The sequence below is a fragment of the Typopeltis vanoorti genome, chromosome 11 (genome assembly GCF_054136105.1).
Source record: "Typopeltis vanoorti isolate ZY-2024b chromosome 11, IOZ_Tvanoo_1.0, whole genome shotgun sequence".
Lineage (NCBI taxonomy): Eukaryota > Metazoa > Arthropoda > Arachnida > Uropygi > Thelyphonidae > Typopeltis > Typopeltis vanoorti.
In genome coordinates, this window is record NC_143559.1 from 129,662,008 (window position 1) to 129,689,378 (window position 27,371).

The window sequence follows — 27,371 nt, forward strand, 5'->3', positions numbered from 1 at the left end:
GTAATCGCTTCGTGATAACTACAATTCTAAAGAGTTGTAGAGGATACTAATATGATTGCTTCTCATTGTGCAATTCTTCTTCTTCAGCAACAATATTTCAACAGAAACGGTCAGATCAAGAAGATCAAATTTCTCTCTTTCTCTCCTCCCAAATTCTTCCTTCACGAACACTGTATAAATTCAGGTTTCTTTTTTCTAGATCTTCTGTTATTTGGTCTCTCCATCTTTCCGTGTCCACCATGGAGTTCTGATTTTTCTGTCCTTACAGACAAACTCACCACATGCCTCTCTGGCTGAATCAATCAATGTGTTTCTTCAGGGTTTGCCACTAATCTCCAAGGTTTGGTTCCTATTCTCAAACTCATTTTTTTTTAATAATGTTTGTGTATTTTAGTCTACAGTTCACATCTGAGAGCCACTCAAGTTTGATTCACTTTAGAACTTTCATACAAGTTCTTATTTTCAATATGAAATTCAATTTTATCCTGCTCAAGACTAAATGGTGATCACTCCCAATTTCAAATAATCTGTACACTCTAGTGACCTGCACTAGTGAGAAAACATCACTATCAACAATAAGATAGTCAGTGAGACTTTTCTTATTCCTTGTCTCTTTTCTCCATGTGAATTTGTGCACATTTTTATGTTGGAACATTGTGTTAGTAATAACTATTCTGTGTCCTGAGCAGAAATCCAACAGGTATTTGCTATTATAAAGCCTCAAAAAAATTCCTCCAATTCTACCTTAATAGGACCTTCTCTGGGACTATAGGCACTAATAAGCCTCATTGTCCAGTTCCCCATTCTGATATTTGCCCACATCAGTCTACTTGAGACTGCCTGCCATTCAAGAAGATTAGCTTCGTATTTTGTGTTGAATAATATGGCTAGTCCTTCTTTTTCCTCATTGTCATTGCCTGAATATAACATTTTGTATTTATTGCTCAGAAGGATCTCACCAGTTTTTGTCTTTTTTGTTGCAGTCACCCCTATTATGTCAATCTGGTACTTATCTAATTCCTCAGCTAGCTCCATTTCTTTGCCATTCAAGCTTCTTATGTTGATAGTACCTATCTTGAACTCTGGTGATGTTGAGTTTGGGTGTGTTTTAGGATTTGTTCCAATAGCTGACTTTTCGTCATTTGCCCTGGTTTCCTGATGAAACAGCGGGGCCTTATTTAACTGGGCAGTGCCCCAGCTGACATGAAATTACGTTGTACCATCATTTTATATTGTGGTTTTAGCCAAGAAGAATACAATTTGGTCGGCTAAATCCTAAAATGTCAGCCTATCCTCGTTCGTTCAATATCCAGGTAGATACCTAATGGGGTGCATCACGAGAAGTTGAGGATTAGTCATTAGGTCAGAAGCCCTGTTCGGTTCTCTACATTCCTTTAAAGGCTATGTGGAGTCTCCTCTCAGTTATACAGCTTTGACTCTTAACCATCTAACGTCTACACTTCTTATTCTATTTTCCCTTGTTTCCTTAAAACTTTCATTTCCACTGCTTATGTTCATGAATGGTTCTTTTTGTTAGTCTCTGTGTCTCTGCTGTATAAGACAGAATGGGGCAAAAGTAACTTTTTTGTTAATCTGAAGCTTGCTCCGTTAAAATAAAAAAAAAATAAAAAAAAAGTTTGCTATCCAGTGAAATCTTGTTTAAGATGCCATACTCATTTTTACCTCTAAGCAAAACATTAATTACAACTGGACTCTGATATTTTATTTTTGCAAAATAAATTAATTTAAGAATGTATAAGCAATTTATTAGTCTAGAAAACTTACTTCCCAAACTTCGAGTCTAATGCTATTAATGTTTACATTTCCTCTACAATTTTATAATTCAAATCATGCTCTCTCTCTTCTTGGTGTTAATATGTAGCCTGTAGTTCTCCTTTCTGGTCATTAACTTTATCTAGGACACTATTCATCACTACAATGAACTGCAATGGAGATAAGACATTTCCTTGTCATAGTTCATTTTTAAGTGTAAACCATTCAGAATTACCAAATTTTATTTCTTATTTTGAAATAGATTTACTTTACTTGAAACTGATTCAAGTTCATCTTCATGTTTAGGGTTGAATACTATAGCTGCTCTAATTTTCACAATCCTCTTTTACTTGCTTATGCTGTACTTTTTTTTTTTTTGTAATGTGAATTCCACCTCCATATGGTTGTAAACCTTTAAGACATTAGTATTAGTGCCAAAGGTGGTCTAAGGGAATAAACTTTGATCTACCACTTATAAAGACATTCACAAAATCCATCCATGTCCATAGTGAGTTTAGAACCCACAGCCTGAAGGTTGAAGAGTGGGTGTGCTATCCAACCAGGTCAGCAAATTATTTGCAGCTGATAGAATGCAAACCTGTGCAGAAATTAATAAGGATAATAGAGCTCTAATAAGAAATGAAAAAAAAAGTTAAAACATCATTATGACCAGAGCAAAAACAACACTTCATTACTATACTGCATTTGAACTATTTAAAGCTGTTTGAGATGCCATACTCATTTGAATCATTTGTTTTTGGCTACAGCTGATTTATGATTATTCAACAAAATGCAGTCAAAACTATATTAGTGAAGAGAAGGTATCTATTACAATGATTAGCAAAAAAAAAAAAACAATATCATGGACCTACCTTGCTAGTGTAAACTTCTAGATGTAGGGAAATAGTATTTTTTCTCTACATTTAGAAGTAACAACATTATTTCTAGATACAAATAGTGACTACATTTTTTTACCAAAACAATTTATTCTATTTTAAAGGTAACCTTACTACACAGTCTCAAAATTGTTTCCCTACATCTGTAAGGTTACACTACCAAGGTATGTCCATGATGTCATTATTTTTACTGATCACTGTAATAGATGTCTTTTCTTCACTAATATAGTTTCAACCACATTTCGTGGCATAATCATAAATCAGTTGACTACAGTGGGGTATTTTATAAGATAAAAAGCTTTGTTTAAATTAAAGGAGCAACATGAACCTGAGGTTCAGATACCACTCAGTAAATTAATCTAATTAATAGAGATCAGCAAGTGTTTTATAGACTATGGTACTATTCCCAAGAAAGTGTTCCTGATTTTGGTCAATTTTGTCATATTTACTGAATTTTTGTGAAGTCATAAGATTAATAATTTAGTGAATAGCCATAATGTAGTTTATATGAATTTCAGAAAGGCTTTATACTATATAGTATTGATGATTCTGACATATCTGGAATTTTTTTTTTTAATGTGGCTCCCACCCAAGAAATGTTTATTTGTAAACTTAGTCTAGTACATTGTACCATGAGTGAACTAAGGTTTACTGAAGGTTTAATTATTTGAAGTTCAGATCTGAAAGATAACTCTGTTATACTTTCTCAACATTTCTATTTAAAAATGCCAGATGGGTATGGTAAAATGGATAGGAAATTGGTTGACAAACAGGTGATAAGAAGTAGTGTTTAAAACATGTGATTAGGACTGAAGCTCCCCCCCCCCCCAAGGTTCAGTTTTAGGATCCTTGTTGATTAACATATTGATTAATGATATAATTCAAATATTTATAAAATTTCTCTTATGGTTGATGACCTCATATTCTCTGTGAGATGACCTTGAAAGATAAAGAGTGATACAGGAAAGGGGTGATTATTTTTTAATGTGGGCTACTACTTAAAGTTGTACAATTAATTCTTGCTATAATGAATATGCGGTTCTAAAGAAGTAGTTTGTTATAGTAGAAATTCACTGCTATAACAAACTAAATACATTAATGCTATGTGATTTCAGCTAGGAAGTTTAGTTATAGTGAATGAGTTCACTGTAAATGCTTGCTGCAGTGAGGATTGACATGATGGATGAATTGGCATAATGGACAGTCTTTGAAAAGAATTGATGAATATAAAATTTGCATATTTTATGTGATAAGGAATTTAAATTCAGGAATCATATTGATGAGTTTAATGAAGCTAAAAGATTGTTTACTTAATTAAAAGAAATAGGTTATAATACCATTACATATTAGAACTTTGGTCATTTAAAGTTTTTAACTTATGAAAAGAGAATTAAGGTTCAGAGAAGACTCAGAGACAAAAAAAATTCATAATGTGAATAATTAGAATAAACATAAAGAGTTAATTTTTGAATATTATGTTGAAGAATTATATATTATATTAACTGGAGTAATCATATGGAATTGTTATTGGTTTACAAGTAAAATTTATAAATTTCTAAAGGCATATGAATAGTGACATGGTGTGAATAAGAAAGTTTAAAAATTTGCTGTATATAATACTCTCAAAATGATTGTTATGAATTGTAAGCTATAAATTTTAAAAAATGTGATTGAGTGAGATAATTGACCTGAATTAATGTAGGTAAAAACAATTTTATTTATAAAAGCAAATTGAAAAATACTGGGCTGTTAAAAAAAAAACAGTTATGCTTAAACTATGGCTGACAGAGTTATAGATTAAACAAATTTGCTTAAATTTTTTTTATAAAAATAAAATAAAACAAAAGTTATCTTTATGTTATTGAGAGAGCTTTTCAAATGAAGCTTACTTCAAAATCTGAATATGATAGAGGAAAAACAAAGCAAAAATGTACTACTTGCTTCACATTCTTATGCTTAATAGATGGGGGAAATAATAGGTACACATCAGCCTGATAGGATTGGGATTTCAGAGACCTTTATTATCATAGCGAACTATAGAAAGAAAAAGAGTCTCCTTCATTGACCAACATTAAGTTGCATCCACAAAATTTTGTTGGTATTATCCTTTCTTCTTTTTGAAAACTCATTCTCTCTCTCTTCTTACTCATCTAACTTGTCTGAATATACAGATCATTCATATTTGTACATCTCATTAAAATATTTTGTTCTGTAACTAATTGTTAGTACTGATGAAAGCAAAATATATTTTATCATCTCAAATACCGGAAAAAGTTAAAGAAAATGAGTGCAGTGTAAGATTGAAGGATTAATTCCAACAGCAATTTGTACTTTTTTGCTTAGTGTTTTCTGTGTGTCAAAATTTTGTATTTAGGAATTCTGTCCTAAAGAGAATCAGACAGTGTATACAGATTCCTATTTGTCATTGGCTTTTCAAAGCATCTAAGCATTGCTCAAATGCACAAGTGCCTCCTCACAAAAACAAAACAAGGATCACATCAGTATTTTGTATATTTCTGCTAAGTTTTAAGCATGCTTCAAACAAGACATTTTCTGTAATTTTAGGTTGCTTTTGTTTAGTTGTGAAAACAACTAAACAAAAGGCATAGTTACCTTTTAGCTTGCAGTAATATATACCAAACAATAGATATCAATTATGAGGGAGGGTCTGGAAAATTTTGATGAACACTTAGAACAAAAATCATATTAAAGCAACTGATATAAAGCAACGGCCTATTAAAAGATCTCTATGACTTGGGTTTCAGGGCACCTTCCTGTTTTTATTAAAAACTAGATAGTGCCCTCTTGGAAAATTTCCAAGTGGGAAATGTGCTATCTTAGTCATATCATCAGGAGAAGGGTTTTCCCAAGGTCCTCTCTTAAGTGTGATGCGCTTTGCTGTCACAGTTAACTCGCTGACTGAACAACTTCCTTCCACAGTAGGTAATGCTCTATGTATATTGATCACTTCACAATTAATTTACTTTCACTCTTTTTAACATGAAGGTAACTGAAAAACAACTTCAACAAGCAATCGATTGTGTCTATTCACAAGCTTTTAGTAATGGGAAAAAAGTGTCTTTGTACACTTCTGCCAAAAATGCACTCTTCATCCAGATCTGAGTTAAGAATCAGACAAATTGTTATTCCAATGTCAACAGAAGCCAGGTTCTTTGGGCTTATCTTTGATACAAAGCACACATTTGTTAACTAAGGGAAAAAGTGCAAGAGATGTTGAATCTCCTTTGCACTCTATCCTGTACTGAATGGGATGCAGAATGATCTCTATTGCTTCATCTTTATCATGCACTTATCATGCAAAATCTTATCCTGACAGCCTCTAGTTGGCCTGAATCCAGCTTGTTCTTCACCAAGCTTCCCTTCCACAATCCTTCTCAACCATTTCTCAAGACTTGCATAAATCTTACCAGAAACACTCGCTAGAGAAATAATTCTGTAATTCTTGCATTCAGTTTTATTTCCCTTTTTATATATGGGTACTATGACAGCTCTACTCCAATCATCTGGAATTTGTCCCTGTGTCCTGGCCTTTTGAGCTATGCAGTGCAGCCACTGTAAGACATTTATACCTCCATACTTGAGCATTTCTGGTCGAATATCATCTACTCCAGCTGCCTTTCCACATTTCAGTCTTTTGATGGCTTTTATTACTTCAAGTATGGATATGCATTCCTGATTGCATGCCTGCTGAGTTTTTTTTTACCACTGTGCTGTTCACTGCTTGTTTCATTTAGCAATTTTTCGAAGTAATTACTCCATATGTCAAGGATATCTTTTTCTCTTAGATTTGAAAATCTAAGACAAAGATTTTCAAATCTTTGTCTTAGATTTGACAAAGTTTTTCATGTTACCTTTGTCAAATCTAATTCCTTGTACAGAACTCTTTCCTCTATTTCTGAGCTTTTTCCACAGCCTCCAGAATATCTTACCACCATTCTGATATTTATTTTCTATGTTCAAAGTCTTCCCATGACATTTGTTTAGCTAGTTTTACACAATGTTTAGCTTTCTTACATCTGTTCTCTGTATTCTCTAAGAGCACAATCTGACTTATTCACCAAGAACTTTTTGATACGCTTTCTTCTTTTCCCTCACTACCTCTTTAACTTCCTGTGTCCACCATAGAGTTCTGATTTTTCTGTTCTTGCAGACAACCTCACCACATGCCTTGCTGGCTGAATCAATCAATGTTTTCTTCAGGGCTTGTCACTGAATCCCCAAGGTTTGGTCCCTGTTCTCAAACTCTTTCATTTTTTCTTGAATAATTTTGTGTATTTAAGTCTACAGTTTACATCTGATGGATGCTCAAGTTTGATTTGCATTAAAAATTTTTTACATGTTCTTCTTTTCAATATGAAATTCAATTTTATCCTTTCAAGACTGAATGTTGATCACTTCCAATTTCAAATCCTCTGTACACTCTAGTGATCTGCACTAGTGAGAAAACATCACTATCAACAATAACATAGTCAGTGAGACTTTTCTTATTCCTTGCCTCTGCTCTCCATGTGATTTTGTGCACATTTTTATGTTGGAACCAGGACCGTCCCATGGGAAAGAGGTGCCTTTGTTCGAAGTTATATTTCAATGCCCCAATTAAACAGAATTTGCAAGTTAAAATGAAATTTTAAATGAAATGGTACCCTTCCTGATCAGGTGCCTTTGTGCAGGGTGCAACCTTGCCCGCCTTCCCAGAGTGGCCATGGTTAGAACATTTTGTTAGTAATAACCAGTCCATGGCCTGAACATCCAATAGGTAATTGCCATTATTATTAGTTTTGCTCTTTTCTCCAAATTTTTCCAAAATATATTTGTATGTCTGACAAGTATTTCCTACTCTGCTATTTAGATCCCCACCAAGGACCTTCTTTTTCGTTGTGTCAGTTGCTTTCTCTAAAGCCTCAAAAAATTCTCCCACTTCTACCTTAGTAGAACCTTCTGTGGGACCATAGGCACAAATAAGTCTCATTGTCCAGTTCCCCATTCTGATATTTGCCAACATCATTCTACTTGATATTGCCTGCCATTCAAGAAGATTAGTCCTTGTATTTAGTGTTGAATAATATGGCTACTCCTTCTTTTCCTTTTCATTGTCTGAATATAACATTTTGTATTTATTGCTCAGAAAGATCTCACCCATTTTTGTCTTTTTTTGTTTGTCACCCCTGTCATGTCGATCTGGTACTTATCCAATTCCTCAGCTGGCTCCATTTCTTTGCCATTCAGGCTTCTTATGTTGATAGTACCGATCTTGAACTCTGATGTTCAGTTAGGGATTATTTTAGGATTTGTTCCAGTAGCTGACTTTTCGCTGTTCACCCTGGTTCTCTGGTAAACACAACGGGGGCCTTGTTTAACGGGTGATGTCCCAGCCGGCATGAAATTCTGTCTTGTTGTATCATCATTTTATATTGTGGTTTAAGCCAAGAAGAATACAATTTGGTGTGTTAAATCCCAAATTGCCATCCTCTCCTCGTTCGTTCAATATCCAGGTAAATACCTAACAGGGTACATCACTACAAGATGAGGATTGGACATTAGGTCAGAAGCTCTTGTCAGTTCTCCATTCCTTTAAAGGCGCTATGTTGAGGCCTCTTCTCAGTTATACAGCTTTGACCCTTAAGCACCTCTATTAGAAATTATTAAGTTATTTTTTACATCTATCATTTCTTTTTTCAAATCCAAAATTTCCCACTATATTTGCATATCTTACATTGCCAACTTTGGCATTCAACGTATCCATCACTATCTAGAATCATCTGTTTTTATTTATTTTAATGCTTCCTCTATCATTTTATACAACCTTTCATTTTTGTCATCTGTTTGGTCTATGGCAGAGACATATCTGTAATATGCATCAATTGATTGGTGTGGTATTTAGATGAATCATAATTCTGTCTGAGTGAATCACAAGTCATTATTTTGGAGTGTAACCGCACACTAAAATTCCTGTCCCATTTTCATGCTTGTTTAAACCTGTAAACTAGTGTAGGTACTTGTCTCTCCAGATCCTATCCATCTAATCTCACTCATTCCAAGGATGTTGCTGTTCATTTCTTCCATTTCTTGTTTAATATATAACATTCCCATCATGCACAAACAAAAGTCATACACTTAATTATAGATTAAGGTTCATTAATAAAATTGTTTAGAAAATTAGCGAGTCCTCAAATTTTGGCAGTTTTTACATTCAGAAGCAATAGTACCCTTTGGTTGGAAAGACCTGAGCTTGAGTTTCATTCTAAGATGAATTAGCTGGTCATGTATAGAGATGGCAGAATTTTCATCCTACAAAACAGACAGGCTGCAATTCATAATACACAGACATAATACACTTATGTCATACTTTAGTTACTTCGGCATAATATAAACAACCAACTAACTAATAACTAATACATCCATGTGTCATTTATTTTTATGCATAATAACCTGCATAAGAATGAATCGCATTCTTTTCAGGTATAGGAATAGTGCATACAGTTAGTTCCCTCACAGAATAAACACAACGTTTCCTAATATTTTGTATTATTTTCTGGAAACAGTAGTTTCACGTGTACAAGCAGAAACTATGTAGTTGAAGGATTCATGTCAAAGTATAACATTAAAATTATTACATATTCATCATACAAGTATGTAATTTTCCCTTCCTCCACTTGAAGAAACAATTGAGATAGATTGGCAGACAATATCAGCATGTTTGAAGATCCCTTCGTATAACATTCTCTCTAACTGGGGGGATTTGTCTCCATTTAAGTCTGAATAGCTAAGCCTAATAGATTTTAATAGGCATATGGAGTAGATAAGTTGGTATGTAAGTTGGCTAGATGTGTTAGGTAGCAGATTCATGTGCTTGGTCAAATATCAGATTAATTTGACTTGCCAAATCTGCAGCAGCCCTGATTTGGTGTTAGCTAGGTGTTGAACCCCATTGCTGCATGCACATGGCTGAAGGTGTATAATTGCATGTCATCTTCACTTGCATGAGAATGACTGCCTCAAAGTCAGAATCCTATCTAGTCACTGCAACAATACCATTCGTGCCTCACACATTGAAAGGCAGTGCTAGCTAGAGTTGTTTTCATACTGTTACAATGTAATTGCTCTGGCGGTGAGGCTGCTAGAACAGAAGCATCAAGGCAATTATTGAGACTGTGTGGCTGCTGCTTCCTATGCAACGCCATTCAGGTGTGATGATTGGGCACTAAATTATCTGCAGACAACCTGGGTACTGGTCTCGGTGTCATACTCAGAAGAGCAGCCACCATACTGCGATCTGTTGAGACATCCTCTGAAATGTGGGAACTTGTCACCCCACAACACCCACCTACATGTTGAATGTAGGCTTTCTAGTGATGACATCATTAGACCTGCAAAGAGGCTGTGTATTCCAGAAAAACTACTCCCTGTCCTAGCACAGCAACTGTTGGGAACCTTAGAGAGCATGTCCAACATATGATATAGAGCAAGTAGTTAAGTTAGTATTTAAGATAGCGATATGTGGCAGGGTGCAGATTCATGTGCTTAGTCAAATATCAGATTAAAGTGAGCATTCGACTGGCTAAATCTGTGGCAGCCCTGACCCTGGTGTTACTGAGGTGGCTGATGTCATATGGAGTGGCAGGGTGCAGAGCCCTTAAACATCTGCTTCACATACATTGAGGACTGATGCCTCTTAAGTCAGAATCTTGTCTAGCCACCGCAACTATACTGTTGGTGTATTGAAAGACTGCACCAGCTGGAGTTGCTTTTGTACTGTTATGATGCAGTTGTTCTGGTGATGAGGCCACTAGATAGAAGCATCAAGTCAGTCATCGAAATTTTGCAGCCACTACTTCCTACACTGCACCATTTGGGAGTGATTGTTCACAGATGACCTAACCTAGGCACTGATTTGAGTGTCATGACTAGAAGAGCAGCCATCATACAGCAATGTATTAAGACTCATGAGTTGCGATGGTTAGATTGGATTCTGACTTAGAGGCGTTTAGTCATCATCCCACATTAAGGACCTAAAGGTGTTCAAGTTCTCAATATATGTAAAGCAGATGTTTAAGGGCTCTGCACCCTGTCACTCCATATGATTTCAGCTACATAAATAATTGGCCATATGTGCAGTGATGGAGTCTGGCACCTCGTTAATGCCATGTCAGGGCTGCCGCAGATTCAGTCACTCAAACACTCACCCTAATCTGATATTTGACCAAACATACGAATCTGCACTTACCACATGTAGCTAACTTACATACTAACTTAAATAGGCCCTGACCTAACCTACCACCTGTTGAGCATGCTCTAAAAGGTAATCTGTTCCTAAACTCCCCTCCGTTACTGTAAAGATCCCTTCCTGAGAGAGAGAGAGAGAATAACTCTTATTGAATAGTCATTGTATATATCTGGAAATTAGATGAAGTTTTAAAAGTTCATATCATTAAAATGGCTTACTAATTTTAAACAAAATTTCATGTTTTGCATTTAGATTGATTTTTATTGATGTTGGAATTTCAAATTTACACGGTATATATACTGTATTATACAGTCTTCATTTGAAAAAATAATGTGGAATTTCTCCATATTTAAATATCTATTATTGAAACTCATCTTTCTTGATTTTGTGTTATATTTTTCCCCTTGCAACTTTAGTATTTTTTGTTCTTGAAAAATATACTATCTACACAGGAAAAACTCATCTCCGGCTTAAAGAGGAGGAATGTCACTCTTCATCTCCTGAACCACCTTTGGATCTACATATCAAAAGAGAGGACATTGAAGAAGATAAGGAAATATCTGTTAGTGAAACTCAATCTGTATCTACAGAGACTGAATCTGAAAGTGAGAACTGTAACTTGGTAACTGATACTCCTAAGAGAACGTCTAGTAGAAGTTCTTCATCTACTGAAAGTACCAAGGACACACCTGTTGGTTCTCGTAGTGCATCACTTAGTGTTAGTCCAGGGACACCCATCATTTTAAGAGAGAATCCATTTATCAAACTTCCCAAATGCCACAACTTTTCAAAAGATATTATGGAACATATACCATATGAAAATCTTCCTGATGCTACAGGAACATTTGAGAAGATGAGAGTAGTCCTACAGGATGTTCGCCAGAAACTTGGACATGTTTAATATAAGCTGTGTGTAGTGGATGATTGTTAATATTCAAAACATGTACATATTCATATATCACCTATCAATATAGTGGAAATATTCAATGCTTAAAATGCAGTTTTAACCCTAGATCCCATCAAAAGTATGTGAGGTGAGCAAAGAGCTAGTGAAATCATTATTTTTATTTTTATTTTAAATATACAGTCGACTCTCACTAGAGCAAACAGCTATAGTAAACTCATTCACTGTAACAAACTATTGAAAAGTCATGGCTAAAGCTTCATAGTGTAAATACTATTCTAAAGGAAATTCACTATAGCAAACTTTCCCTTTAATCCTTATGAGTTAATTGTAGTGAGAGTTGACCGTAGTAAGTTAAATTACTTCTGCTCTGATAATTGAAATTCAGCTTTCTCCATTGTGTTGGGAAAGAGGGTAGTCCCCCCCCCCCACATTTTATTTTCTTGCAGGTTTTTCCAAGCAGGTATGAGAACTGTTATTTTTAATATGTTCTTACTAATAGTATAATATAAAGCATTTCAACTGTTATCAAGGAAAAGACACTTATTTACATTATTATCTATACTCATAATTAGTTGCATCCCTAGATTCGAATTTTAAAAAAATGGACCCACTGTTAATAATTAAAATCCCTGCTTTGACTAGTTCTGCAATTAATTGCAGGCAAAGGGACTATTACTACTCTAATTTGATATATACCTATCACTGTCCTATGCTTTGAATAGCTGCTAGCATGCTTACCACCTTTCTAACTACAGACTGCTCATCAAATATATCTAAGCCTTATATATCACAAAATATCAGTCATGGGGGGATGTTATAACAGAAATGCTGAAATGAAATTTATTATTGAAATTATATTTTTGTTTATCTATTCACCAGACGCTATTTGCAGTACCAGGGTCAATCAGTTGTTGAATTTGCAACATTTAATGTTGCTGTGTTATGTCACTTATTCTATCTTTACTCTGCAAATTTTATTATTACCATACTGCCAGCGATGGATCAAATGAAATACTGCCAGAAAAATTTCGCACAAAATGTTTACAGATCTACATGTGCATTGTGATGTGAACATATTTTTCCACATTTTGTCCCTAGGATGCTGTTTAATAAAAAAAAAAAAATAAATAAATAAAAAATACATGTATACTGTTGTATTCTATATTCATTCTGAAGTTCAGAATAGCAAATATTCTTCTCTAATTCAAAAAAAATTCCACTAGACAAAGGTTAGCATCAGGAAAACTTTTAAAGATAACACCTCCAAGTTTTTCAACTGAGATTTTCATTAATCTTCTTATATTTGAAAAATTGAACAAAAAAAATAAATTCATTTCTAAAATGTCAGCAGATTATTTTTTTGGTAAAGAATGTATTTTACATCAATGATATAAAGAATCAGATCTAGTGTAAATAGATCAAAAATAGACAGATACACATGTGCGCACGCGCGCGCACACACACACACACACACGCACACACAAAAGCAGAATATTTGGTGTTGCTTTGGTCATTCAGTTCAATAAAAACAAAGATTGTTTTGAAGTTTATGGCATGTCTTAACTAAATATTTTTTTTATTGAAAGTTATCTACAGCAGACCCAATGAGTATGAATTTTTTCAAGTTATATATATTTATAAAAAAATTATTAATATTACTATACAGATAAATGACTTTTCCTTTGTTCTTTGTATTTTTTATTGAAGGTAAAAAATTGACAGAAAAAAAATCCACATCTCTTATAGAATATAAATCTTGTGATATATGCCTAAAACCCAATAAAATGAAGAAGAGTACTTAACCACTTAACAACTTCCAGTGATCAAAATTTTGGATTTGATATATAGTCAGTGCCATTTTCCTGATCAGATATACCTTTGATGTCATCCAGCTTAGTTTTCACCCAAAGAGCAAAAACTAGAGCTCTCATTTTCCTCTTCAAAGTATTGCAACAACTGTCATTTGTTTAAGTATTGGTTTCATATGAAACTTATGGTATATATATATACCAGAAAGTTGACTACTGTCTTTCCAAATCACCATTATTGAACTCATTAGTGTTCTTTAGCTTCTCTCTCAACACCTTATTTGACTACAATGGATATTATTATTATTATTATTAATGACACCTCCAGGGAATCCAAAGACTCATCGAGGGAGGGGGAACCTACACTACAACTCTCTTCTCTGCAACTACCATCATCATCTACACCAATGCCATTCCTGCCCACCACCACCATCACTAGATTTTCACAGACAATCACAAACATCCATGCCCAAGGTCCTGCAGCCTTTTGGCTGGAGAGCAGATATGCTAACCACTAGACCAACCAGGCTAGCAAAAAAAGTTCCCATACTCGGCAACTAGAATTGAACTTGTCACGCTCTTTCTTCAGGAGGTTCAGCTCTGAGTGTAAACACCACTTCTGCTTTTAAATGTAAAGTTATGCACTTTGTAGCATAACTCCAACAATCTAATTGGGGTTATGCTACAAGAAACTGATAAGGCTAGATCTTGGAGTAATGGTGGATAGGAATTTGAAGTTCAAAGGTCACAGAGAAAAAATTGCAAATACAACTCTGAGAATAATGGCAATGTTGAAGTGAACCTTGATATGTAAGGATAAGGAAGTCATTTTTCCTCTTTATAAGGCCTTGATAAGACCACACCTATATTACTGTGTGCAGATTTGGTCTCCCAGATTCCAAAGTGATAAAGAAGATGTGGAAAGGGTGCAAAGAAGAGCTGTAAAGATTATATCTGGATTATGGGATTTAGATTATGAATACAGACTGAGAATATGTGGATTACAGACTCTGGTTGACAGGAGAAAGTGGAGTGATATGAAAGAGGTCTATGATATATATGATTATCTTTTTCCTGAACTTGGCTTTGACTTATTTGAATACTGCATTTTTCACAGCATTTATTATGATCATCACTTGTTTTTTCCATTTTTGAATAATGCACATACTTTTAGCTTCAACAGATGCTTATCCCCAAAATTATTTTTTTAACATAATAATAATAATAATAATAATAATACGTTGATATAAAGCATATGTTCTTCTAGAAGTTCTTAAATTGACCTGTCTTTGTCAGTTTCTTTTTATAAGCTGGAAAAAGAATATCTCTCCTCTTCCATGATCAGCAGTAGTGCTGCCTTGTTGGATTTTTCCATGCCTTTGGGTATTAGCTGCTGCTCTTCTCTGTTAAAAAGGAGACTAAAATTTTCCACAATGAGAATAAACAAATTCTATTACTTTTATTTCAGTCATTTTTCACAAAATAAGTTATGACCTATTAGATAAGGGCCATTTGCTGTAACTCTGGCTACAGAATTTAATAAACATTTGAGAATTAGGACATACGAAGAATATATTGCTGTGATTCAGTTTTTGTTTCAACCGGATCTCTTTTTTTTTTTTTTTTGACAAAATTATTCAAATTGATATTATTCTGCACTGACTCTATGGAATTTAACAAATTCCATAGAGTCAGTGAAATTTTCTGTCACTACAGGTAGTTTGTCATACTACCTGTAGTGACAGAATTAGGGATTGAAAGTATATGTCTAAAGTACATGAGCTAAAAAAACCTCTCAAAATTTCATTAAATGTTTTAATTTTTGGCACACTCATTGGATTTTTACAAAAGAATGTCATCCAATATCTTCAAAAAAAAAAAAAAAATCAGCTAACGCCGTTATATTCCCATGTAGGGAGTAGGTGAGGCCATTTAGCCCTATCTAACTTTTGGAGACTGAGTAGGCAGTTCAATCTTCACTGGCAGCCAATCAAAGATAGCTGGCCCAAGGCTATCACTAATTAAGCGGCATGCAGTGAAGAGAGACAGCTCGACAAGTGCTGCCATCTCGTGGTCTCTAACCCTAACACAATATATTTAATTCAATATATTAAATAATGTGGGTTCTACAGTCGATTTTCTTGAGTTTACAGGACGAAAAATCTGAGTTTCCAGGAGAAAAAACCCACTTGGCCATGCCAGAGATCGACTAACTTGGGAACCAGTCGAAAAAAGGCTTAGAAAAGTCGACGATTAGATTTGAAACAAAGTCCTCCTTTGTGTGGTCAAGTGCCGTGGTGTGCAATGCCACATCCACTGAGCTACACAGGCTAAATTTACATTATCCAATATCTTGAATAATGTAAATCTATCATGAGCATCACGATCTTTTTCATAGACATGACAGAAATATTCACAATTGAAAATTTAGCTGTGAATAGTTTCAAACTACATTGTATTACCTATGATTTGTGCAAGCCATTGTTCAATGATTTTGAAATTTGCAGCATTTTTTTTTTTTTTTTTAGCCTTAAATAAAAAAAAAGGTGTCAACTAGAAATAAGTTGTGCCATTCACCACATATTTATGTTGGTATCATTAATGATCGAGGTAACAAAAAAAGACGCACAAAATGTTTTCTGTGGATTACTTAAAAATTCCCTCATAATAATAGTCTGTTTTTAAATAGAATGTAGATGTTTTTCCAGTCCTCTTCAGTGGATGCATGTTAAGTCTTGTCGGTACAGTGTTGTGTAATAGTTCTGATATATTCTGTAGTATTACAGGTTATTATAGTTAGCCTAGTTTCTCCCACAGACTTTCTGGATTATATTCCTAACACAATTGCAAAATATATAGCCCTAGATATTTTGCAATTGGGTGAGAGTTTTTTTTTTGACTTTTCTGTCATGTTTTTTGAGGAGTACATCAATATAGAGAATTACAGCTACTCCTTTTACTTAAGGAAATTAACAGTGTATACTATATATTAATTATAAAAAACTTAATACTTCCAATATTTCTGCAAATTTAAATTGCTGTCATCAGGAAACAGTAAACAAACTGATATGTGTATATGCAGGCATTATGCACAGGGTAAGTATGACTGAAGCAGAACAACAAAGGTAAGTCTAAAGTCCTTTTAGTGTTCCATTGTGGGTTGGGATGAGTGTTGGGTTGAAGTTCCCAGATTTGAGGCATTTTCATACAACCAAATTTGTTGATGTTTGAGTAGTTCCCAAAGACTGATGCAGATTCAATGGAAAGGCTTTTGTATTTAAAATGCTCCTGTGGAGTAAAGTAGCCTTTTTCCATTATATCTCGTGGTCAGTAGCTGTTAGTGATGGAATTGGATGTAGTCCTTGAAGTGTTTCTTTAGAAGTTTTTCAGATGTGTCTTGGATATATGGAGGGATAATAGATTTGGTGTGGTTTCTGTTCTGGAGGAGTGTGGTTTGAGGTTTAGGGATTTTGGTGGAGATTGTAGCTGTTGACTAAGAAGGCTCAGAAAATTAAAGATTAAAACTTAAACTTAGATGAAATGAATTTATTAGCTGTAAAATTTTTTCCTAAGTATGATATTCATCTTCAGTACAATAACACCAATGGAACACAAAATAAAATTACAATGAAAGAATCAGTGGCAAAAAGCCCCACTACAGCATCAATAGAACAACAGGTCAGTAAATTCCCAATTATTACAAAGTGGTGCTTTTTTTGAAATTAATTCTTTTATTGTAATTTTACTTTGTGTTCCATTGTTGTTATTGTACTGAGGATGCCAATCATATTTAGGTGAAAATTTTACAGCTAATAAATCTATTTAACGTGAGCCTAAGTTTCTGTCTTTAATTTTCTAAGTATGTCAGCTTATGTAGCTATATTAAAGCAGTTGACCAAGTAAGGGATTATTGCCCTCAAGTTCTTTGAGGGCAATAATCCCTTACTGTTGGGGGGGGGGGTGACTGTTAGTGAATGTATCTGCCTGTGTCTGGGGAATCCATCAGGTTTCCATGTAATCGAGGTGTCAAGGACTGTTCACAAGAATATAATTTTTTTTAAAAAAAATTGAACTCATTCACATTTTTCAAAGAATTCTATGGATGATTGACCTAGTAAACATCAAAAAGACATGCTTCTCCAGCTGATTCAGTACAAGTACCTATTAGTCAAATAGAGCAACCCTGGGAAATATGAACCATTTCCCCCCCATCTTCTCACAAATGTGCTGGCAATGGGGAAATCCATTATCATGTGTTAATACAGCTTTTGAACATTTGAGATAATGAGTTGATTCTTGGGACATCCATGTTGCAACCAATTCTCAGAGCTGTTATATGAAGTTGCTATATGATTGCGAAACATTGAACTATGTACTGCATACACCAGTGCCTTTGAAGTAATCTCAAAATTCAGTGGAAAGACATTCCACTAAATCGTTAACATCACTTCTTTGACTGAAGCTGACTGCATGATTATCTGCCGCTAACTTCACTGGCTTGATCATGCTATTCACGCATCTTTCGGTTCTAAAATCTCAGAACTGAAGAGGGGCCATAGAACAAAAGTTCAAGAATGACTTCAAGATGAACCTGAAGAAATCCAACATTACAATAAACAAACAGGAAGCCCTGAATTAATCAAAGCTGTATGCCACTGAGAAGAAGCTGGTCACTGGTGTAGAGAGTCATATAGATCATCCATCAACAATGGTTTAAATATATTAAAATGATTTTTAATAATTATTAATATGAAGGTTTTAACATGATAGTAAAAAATATATTTTGTATTTTTTTCCTAATAGTTTTTTGTACATCAATCCTGATGATCTCAAAATAAAGAGCAAAATGCATTGACTTACTTTTAGTTGTCACTTATTTTCTTGTCTGAGAAAAATTCTCATAAAATTCAAAATAATTACTTTACATTAAAAAAAAAAAAAAAGAAAAGAAAAAGAAAAAAAAAAGAGGAGCTGCTAAACCTGCCAAATTTTAACTTCTTACAGCAATTTGTTTTTCTACCAGTTTGCAGATCAAGGCTTGAAGGTGCCCCTCCCCCCAATATAATTTCCAATTTTGTGTTTCCTGAATAATATGGCTGATGGAATATAAATGAAATTTCATATTACATTAAATTCGATCCGTTTTATTTAGGATTACTGTTAAAATTTGTTGTTTCACAGTTGTATAATTTAATGGCAGAATTGGACCAAACAAAATTATGTCTGCAGCATGTGCCCAAATCATTGTAATGATATAAATCAAAGATACCAACGAATTATATTAATGGTTTACTAAGAACATCATTTCTTGGCATCTTTAATTTATAGTATAACTAAGTGGAAAAACTTTCAACAAATATAGTCATAATAGCATTCTGGCATCATTGTACTAGAATACTATTAGAATACACATTTATTCAAAACCTTGTAAGTTTTTTAAAATAATAATATATAATTTTTGTTACATGTGTAAGCCATGAAAATTATTTTAAAAAGAGATTATTTTCCACACAAGGCATTGAAGTAAAGAACAAATTCCATTTCATGATTCTTTGAGAAAATGTGCAGTGACGCCACTTTTATCTAACCTTGTATGTTCATTGCTGTCCCACTGTTTATCAGATTCCAAAACTTATTCCAGTTTGTTCAATATTAGCTTTGCCATAGGTACATGAAATCTTATATACCTTCAACATTTTTTTAAAAAGGGGGAACACTGCCTTTTTTTGGCTAATGTAGAAAATTCTGTAGGGTGTGGACAGGCTTAAAATTGGTTCTAATATTGACTTGCTTTAGAAATTGCACTGTATATCTTGAAACTCTGTGTCTATGTAGAATAAGGAAATGGTATACACCTTTTTAATCACAAGGAACTTGTGGTCAAAGAGTGTTAGATCTGATTATAGTGTTAGAGGTGGGTTTCACTTAAAAATGTAACTATTCTGCCTCTGGAGACGGTGATCATGTGGTACTCACTTAGGAAGTAGCTGAGTTGATGAATGTTCCATTCAGAAAAGGTTGCATTATAAATAACAAAGCAGGAATTATGACCATTGATGGAACTGATATAGATGGCAGTGTCACTATTTCCGTGAAGTCCAGAGGGGCATACCCAGGAAGTCTTAGTATCATGCCTCCACGTGGGCCCCCTGGGAAACATGGTGTCGTAATGAGTCATGGCAAAGTTGATACTGAGCAAAGAGCTGGCAGAAAGCTATAAAATGCATTTCCCAAGACGTTATGTGGCCAGCATGGGAGATTAGTCCACAACCCCTCCACTACAATGCCAAGAAGACAAAAGAAAGGCTGTAAAGCCCATGGCCAAAATGGGCAAACATTGTATGTGACTAAATTTCCCCAACTATGTGACTGCTCTGATCAAAACCATTTATGGAGGCCAGAGCACGATGCAGTGGGGAAGCTTTCCCAAATAATAAGCAATACTGGAATAGCCCAAAGAATTTATAAATATAACAGTAATCAGTGCAATTCTCCTTTCCTCTATATAGGAACATTTAATTGTTGAACACTTAAAGAAGAGGAAGACCTTACCATCTTACAGCAAGAACTAAAGCATATTAAATGGGACATAAGTTTAAGTGAAGTTCGCAGGCAGGATGAACATTTAATAAAACTAAAAAATGGAGACTACTTATGCTATTATGGGAAAACTAAAGGACAATACGGAGTTAGATTTCTAATTAAGAAAACAATTACATACCTCATAGAAGAATTTAATTTTGCAGATGAAAGAATAATAGAAATCACACTTAAAATAAACCCCAAACTTAATATCAGGGTCATCCAAATATATGCTCCTACCTCATCCCACACTGATGAAGAGATAGAAGCATTTTATGACTCACTCAGCACACTCTAGACAAAAATAGAAATGGCACTCAAAACTTGACTATAGTAATGGGTGATTTTTACGCCAAAGTAGGTAATCCCATTCACCAGATAGACACAATAGGACCATACGTATATGGTACAAGCAGCAACTCAGAATCGCTCTTACAGAATTCTCTATCAGTAACAAGCTTTACATTATGAATACATTTTTTAAGAAAGCCTTCAAAAGAAATGGACATGGAGAAGTCCAAATGGAAAAATGAAATAGATTATATACTGTGTAATAATAAAGAAATAGTTCAAGATTCCTCAGTACTAAATCAAGTAAAAACAGAAAGTGACCACCGACTGGTGAGAACCAAAATTAAAATAAACCCCAAATTGGAAAGAATAAAATTTTTAAACAACAACAAAAATTCAAGAAATTTTGACTTAAAACCTATCGAAAACAAGAAGGATTATGAAGAAAAACTCAGTCAAAAACTAGACTAAATAAATATATTTGAAGAAGACATAAATAAATCCAACAAATTCAAAAGCAACAAAAAGACCATAAACTTTCAGAGAAAACCTTACAACTTCTAAAATAGAATATGCAGAACTATGCAAAACAATGGGGAAAAAGATGAGAAATGAAATAAGATCTTATAACACTACAAAAATAAAAGAAACATTGAAAACAATAAAAATATGAAAATATTAAGAAAACATTTATCAGTTGGAAAAAGTCAACTGCAATAAAATATAAGAATGGAACTACAATAAGGAACTAAGAACAAATCCTAAGCAGGCTAGAAAAGCACGTATGCAATTCATACGTGCTTTATATTTGAGCACGTATGCAATTCATCCCCCCATTCACTTCAGATGAAATAAAACAAGCATTCACACAAATGGAAAATGTCCTAATGAAGACCTAATTCACGTAGAATTAATTAAATGGGAAGGAAACAACATAATTCACCATGTCACAAACTTACTAAATCTATGCCTAGAAGAAAGGAAGATATCAGAAAACTGCTACTATGATACTGTTATTTAAAAAAGGGGACAAAGAAGAAGTAAAGAACTATAGACCAATTAGTATTCTCTTTAATCTATCCAAAATTCTCACAAAAGTAATAACAAACAGGTTAATCCCTCTTCTAGACTCAAATCAACCAGTAGAACAAGCAGGATTCTGTAAAGGCTTTAACACAATTGCTCATATTCATGCAGTAAAACAAATAATAGAAAAAGAAGAAGAAAACCAATTGCCTCTCTGTTTAGCCATTATTGATTATGAAAAGCATTTGATTCCATCAAAACTAATGCAATCAAAGCAATCCAGAATCAGGGAGTTCTTGGAGAATATATAAGGACCTCCTCCAGGAAATATACCACATTGCAACAGCGAAAATTCAAACTTCACATGTGTAGCAATAAAATATCAATTGAAAAAGGTGTCCGACTAGGAGACTCTCTATCACCCAAAATCTTTACAGCAGTCCTTCAAGAAATATTTAATAATATAAATGGGACAAACCTTGGTATAAAAATTAATACCAGAAACTTGATGTGCAGATAATATAATTTTTACAAACACTCCAGAAGACCTTAATATAATGATAAAGACCAGGGTCAGTTTTATCATTAGGCGAACCTAGGCCTAGGAGCGCTAAGACTTAAGGGAGCCAGATTTTGCTACATAGTTCCAGGAAAAATTACAACCTTCGAAAAAAATTAGTAAAACCTTGATTAATAATAAAAAACTGAAATAAGTCAAGCCATCCTGGTGCTCGCTGATGATCCTACATTATTTTCGTTTCTTCCACTCCCCTGCTCTTTGTATACTTAACCTCAAGTGCAGAGATTTTTCCTCCTCCTAGCATCTGTCCCAAGATGAGCAGGGAAGTCCCAGGCTATCCCTCAAACTAACAATCAGTGGTCACAACTAACTGACTGTTCTCACTTCTTATCTTCATTCCCTATAGACTTAATTTTGTTGATTTTTAGATTAAGCCTGTTAGGAGTAATCATATATGTATACAAATGTATTGGTTTTGATTAATAAATTTTTTTAATGTTCATAATGATATTATTTTTATAAATATCCACATGTAGGTGTACGTGTGCTTGTGTGAGTATGACAAAATATATAGAGAGAGAGACAATGTATAGGGGCACCTAAATTTTCTTTGTCTAGGAGCATCAGATACTCTCGGACCGGTCCTGTAGAAGACCCATATCATGAAAGCAAGAAAAGTCAGTCTAAAAATTATTATTATTATTACACCCTCCATGAAGTTGGCAGACTCATTGTGGGAGCTTTATTCAACTGAACATATTTATCATATAGAATCTTAAAGTCCTTAACACTCTTTGCATTAACAACACATTCTGGTAATGCATTCCATTCACTGACAATTCTCTGTAAAAAATCTACTCACACCCTTCTTCACCATAAATTTTCATAACTTCCAGGAATGACCTCTGGTTCTTCTCCTCTCACCTTCTATTCTTTTTATAATCCCCTCTGAATTAATCGGATAAGATCCTCACACTAACTTAAAGATATCAATCATATTACCTCTCTTCCTCCTATCCACCAAACTCTGCAATCCACATCTCTTTAACCTGTCTCCATGGCCAGCATTCCAAACTCCTGATATTGTCTTAGTCACTCATCTTTGGACCCTCTCCAATATCTCCACATCACACTGAAAACCAGGTGACCAGATCTGAGCACAATAGTCCAAGTGTAGTCTGACCAGTGCTTTATGTAGTGGCATAACCACTTATCCTTGCATGTTAGAGTACTTCTTATCATAGCAGCACTATGATGTGCAACCTTTACAACCCTAGCAATATGCCCTCTAAACTTCAGTCTACTGTCAATCATCACTCCCAAATCTCTAATCTCATCCACTTCCTGCAGTACGGCACCATCAATATAGTACATAGCCTTATATTTCTGCATTCCAAATGCAACACCTTGCACTTATTGATATTAAAACTACAATCCCACTCTTTTATCCAAGTAAAAGTATTCCCTGAAGAGATTCATCATCAGCAGTGCTACTTATAATTCTTCCCAACTTTGCATCATCAGCAAAAAACTGAAGATCCCCAGTCAGTCCACATGATGTATCATTTACAAGCAAGTTAAACAGCAGGGGCCCCGAGAACAGAACCTGGGGCACACCACTGGTCATCCTTCTTTTTTGAGACACCGCTCCATCATACGCAACATGCTGGTATCGTTCAGAGAGCCAATCTCTGATCCATCTAACCAGTATACTGTCTATTCCCATCCTATGCAGCTTGTACACCAACTTATGTGGTAATCGAACGCTTTTGCAAAGTCCAAGAATATCACTGTATATAATTCTCCCTTAACTAACATACTCATCACCTTATCATAAAATGCAAGTAAATTACTGAAACAGGACCTACCTTTACAAATCCATGCTGACCTTCATAAAGAATGCCATGTCCATCAATCCAATTCTGTATTCTATTCCTTATCAATCTCTCCAACACCTTGACCACAACTGCAGTTATACAGACTGTGCTATAGTTGGAAATCTCTGTCATAAAACCATGTTTGTGGAGTGGTACTATTTTGCCCTCCTTCCATTCCTTAGGAACCCTACTCACTGCAAGACATTCATTGAATAACCAATTCAAGGACATTACCAACTCTGGTGCACATTCCTTAAGCATACGTGGTGATATGTCATCCATTTCTACAGCCTTTTTCACATCTAAAATAAACAGAGAAAAAACTAAAATCATCATCATCATCATCATCAAATTCCTGCCATGTACCCTCAAGGAGTGTACAGGATATGATAGTACTACATGAAAAAAATTACATCATTACTAACTTCCTATCTACAATTTTCCTCCAAATCAGTCTGTCACTTGTCAAGACTCCAACATTATGAGATCTTATATTTCTATCGTCTAAGGCTATTTGTACCATATCAATCCACCTATATCTTGGTCTTCCTCTGGGTCGTTTTGCTGCCAACCTGGCAGAGAACACTTGTTTTGCTAATCTTTCTTCGCCCATTCTGTTTAAGTGACCATACCACCTGAGATTAGCTCTGCTAACGCATTCCTGGATGTTGACAATGTCAAGTTCTTTCCTAATATCTTCGTTTTTAATATGATATTGCCATATCTGCAGTCTTTAGTCTTTGGTCAAGTGTTTTACTTCTGATCCAGCTCTCAGATCCATAAGTTAAAACTGGTTTGAAACTGTCTTGTATACAGCTAATTTAGTGTTCTGACTAATTTCTCTCTTATTCCATATGAATTTATTCAATTGACTTCCTACCATACCAGCTTTGTTGATTCTGTTGTCTATTTCTATATTTAATTTACCATCTTCGTGTCTAATTAGCTTGAATATTTCACTTATTCCACAGGTTCTCCATTCACAACACAGTTGACATTTTCAATGATTTTGCCTATTTTCATTGTCTTTGTCTTTTTATTGCTGACCTTCATACCATATCTATTACAACAGCTGTTCAATTTAGTTAGATAATCTTGCAGACTTGTAGCAGTTTATTTAGAAGTATAACATCATCCGCATAAAGCAAAGAGTTGACATTAACATCTCGTTTGATATCATTTTTAATACCACTTTCCTTCATAATGTATTCCATATAGATAATGAATAACAGAGGGGATAATGTACATCCTTGTCTCACATCAGATTTAACATTAAAACATCTTCCTGTACTTCAATTCTAACTGCTGACTTACAACTCAAATAAAGACTAAGTATTGCTTGATATAATGCCCCATTGACACCATATAACTGTAGCGTATTGAACAGCTTCTCTCTTGGCACTTTGTCATATTCCTTTTCCAAATCGACAAAACTTATATACAGATCTCTGTTATATTCCCATGCTTTCTCGACTATTTGTCATAAAGTGAAGATCTGATCCTGACAGCCTCTATTTGGCCTGAATCCAGCTTGTTCTTCACCAAGCTTTTCTTCCACAACTCTTCTCAACCGTTTCTGAAGTATACTAGCATAGATCTTGCCAGGAACACTCAGTAGGGAAATACCTCTGTAATTCTCATATTCAGTTTTATTTCCCTTTTTTATATATGGGTACTATGAGAGCTCTACTCCAATCATCGGGAATTCGTCCCTCTGTCCAGATTCTGAACTATGAACTAATAGAAAACAATTTCTTGGAAAGAGTCTCTTCATATTCATAGGTCATCTCATTGATCTAAACTGTGGACTCCAAAAGGAAATAAATAGAGTGTTCAACTTGCCTGGAGTGCATTCAGAAAATTGAGAATTATTTTTCAAAACAATGATGTCCCACTCTGTTTAAAAAGGAAGACATTTAACCAGTGTATACTTCCAGTCATCACAAATGATTGTGATACTTGTTCTCTAACAAAAGCACTGGCAAACAGCAACAACTCAAAGAAAAATGGAGAGGTTAATGCTTAGCATCACATTAAAAGATAAGAACCGAAACATCTAGATAAGAAGCCAGATTCATAATCACTGACATCATTCTTCACCATATGCAAATAAAATGGAAATTGCCTGGACATCTATCCAGAAGGGAAGATGAACAGTGGACCACCATACTAATGAACTGGATTCCAAAAGAAGGGGAAATGAGGCTGAGGACGTCCTAAAAGAAGGTGAAGTGATGAATTGTCAAATTTTGTTGGGGGAAATTGGTCAACCATTGCCAAGAACAGAGAAAGGTGGAAAGAACTGGATGGGATCTTCGTCCAGCGGTGGACAGGAAATGGCTGAAAAGAAGAAGTAAGCTGGGTTCTACACCATGGTATCAATTGTTGATGGTAAGGATATCGACAGTGCATGCAAAGTGTTTAAAAAATTCTTAAATGATGTGATATCAGAATGTGTCTATAGAGTTCAAACAATAAATAGAGTAGAGTAGGAGCAAAATAGATGTGTATTCTTATCAAGCAAGAGATTCGTAAGAAAAGGATGACGTGGAAGGAATACCATGTATATAAGGATGATGTCAGTTATGATAATTATAAACAGCATGCCAGAAGAGTCACAAGTGTTGTATGGAAAGCTAAATCCGAGTAAGGAAAGGCTTTGCAAGTTAAATACAACCCAAAGAATTCTATTATTATACTGCAAGTAAAAGAAAGAAGAAATTTGAAAGAATAACTCTACTGAATGCAACATTGAACCCACTGCTACCTCTTCACTGTATGAGGAAACTCATCTAGAACTGTTGCACAAACTTAATAATTCTGCAGTAGGAACTGATAAGATATCAACATGAATGCTAAAAAAGTGTTTGTTCAGCTGAACTGGCTATTCCTTTGACCACTCCATATAATTTGAGTCTCAAAACAAGAATTCTACAAGAGGAGTGAAAAGAATGCATGGTAATCCCATTTCACAAAGGTGGTGCAAAGACTAGTGTATCTAACTAATTGACCAATCAGTATCTCATAGTGATGATGAAGATTTTGAAAATGTTAAGTTGGGAATGGCTCGCATTGAGAAATGGGTTGACAGAGAATCTTTACTTTGCAGTGAACAGGCATGGTTTTACTATGGGAAGGTTATGTTCTGTAATAATGTTACCACTGAGTTAGATAAGGGGAATGGATACACCATGATACTTTGAATTTTGTTAAGGCCTTTCACAGAATATAGAATAGAAGTCTTGTAGAAACTGCAGAACATGGGATTGGATTATGGACTATTGGCATGGATAAGAGAGTGGTTGATCAAAGAGATCATGGATAAGAGAGTGGATATTAAAAAACTTGTGTATGGGGGGGGGGTGAATCTGCAAGATTCAAGGTAACCACTAGTGTGCCTCAAGGATCAATCCTTGGTCCATTGTTATTCTGTCTGTACATTAATG

The 27,371-nt window shown here is 34.6% G+C and overlaps 1 protein-coding gene across 2 annotated transcripts in view; it reads left to right on the top strand.

Moving 5' to 3' along the window:
* Window positions 1–12,920, top strand: part of LOC150102042 (zinc finger CCHC domain-containing protein 8-like) — a 183,861-nt gene extending 170,941 nt beyond the window's left edge. Inside the window, exon 13 of one of the 2 annotated variants that reach the window (XM_090400361.1) lies at window positions 12,701–12,920. In XM_090400361.1, coding sequence (XP_090256487.1) covers window positions 12,701–12,831 — 131 coding nt within the window. In that variant the 3' untranslated portion in view covers window positions 12,832–12,920. Of the gene's footprint in view, window positions 1–11,366 lie in introns of both variants that reach the window. The other variant, XM_090400360.1, reaches the window with a different exon arrangement.
* The last annotated feature ends 14,451 nt before the right edge of the window (window positions 12,921–27,371 follow it).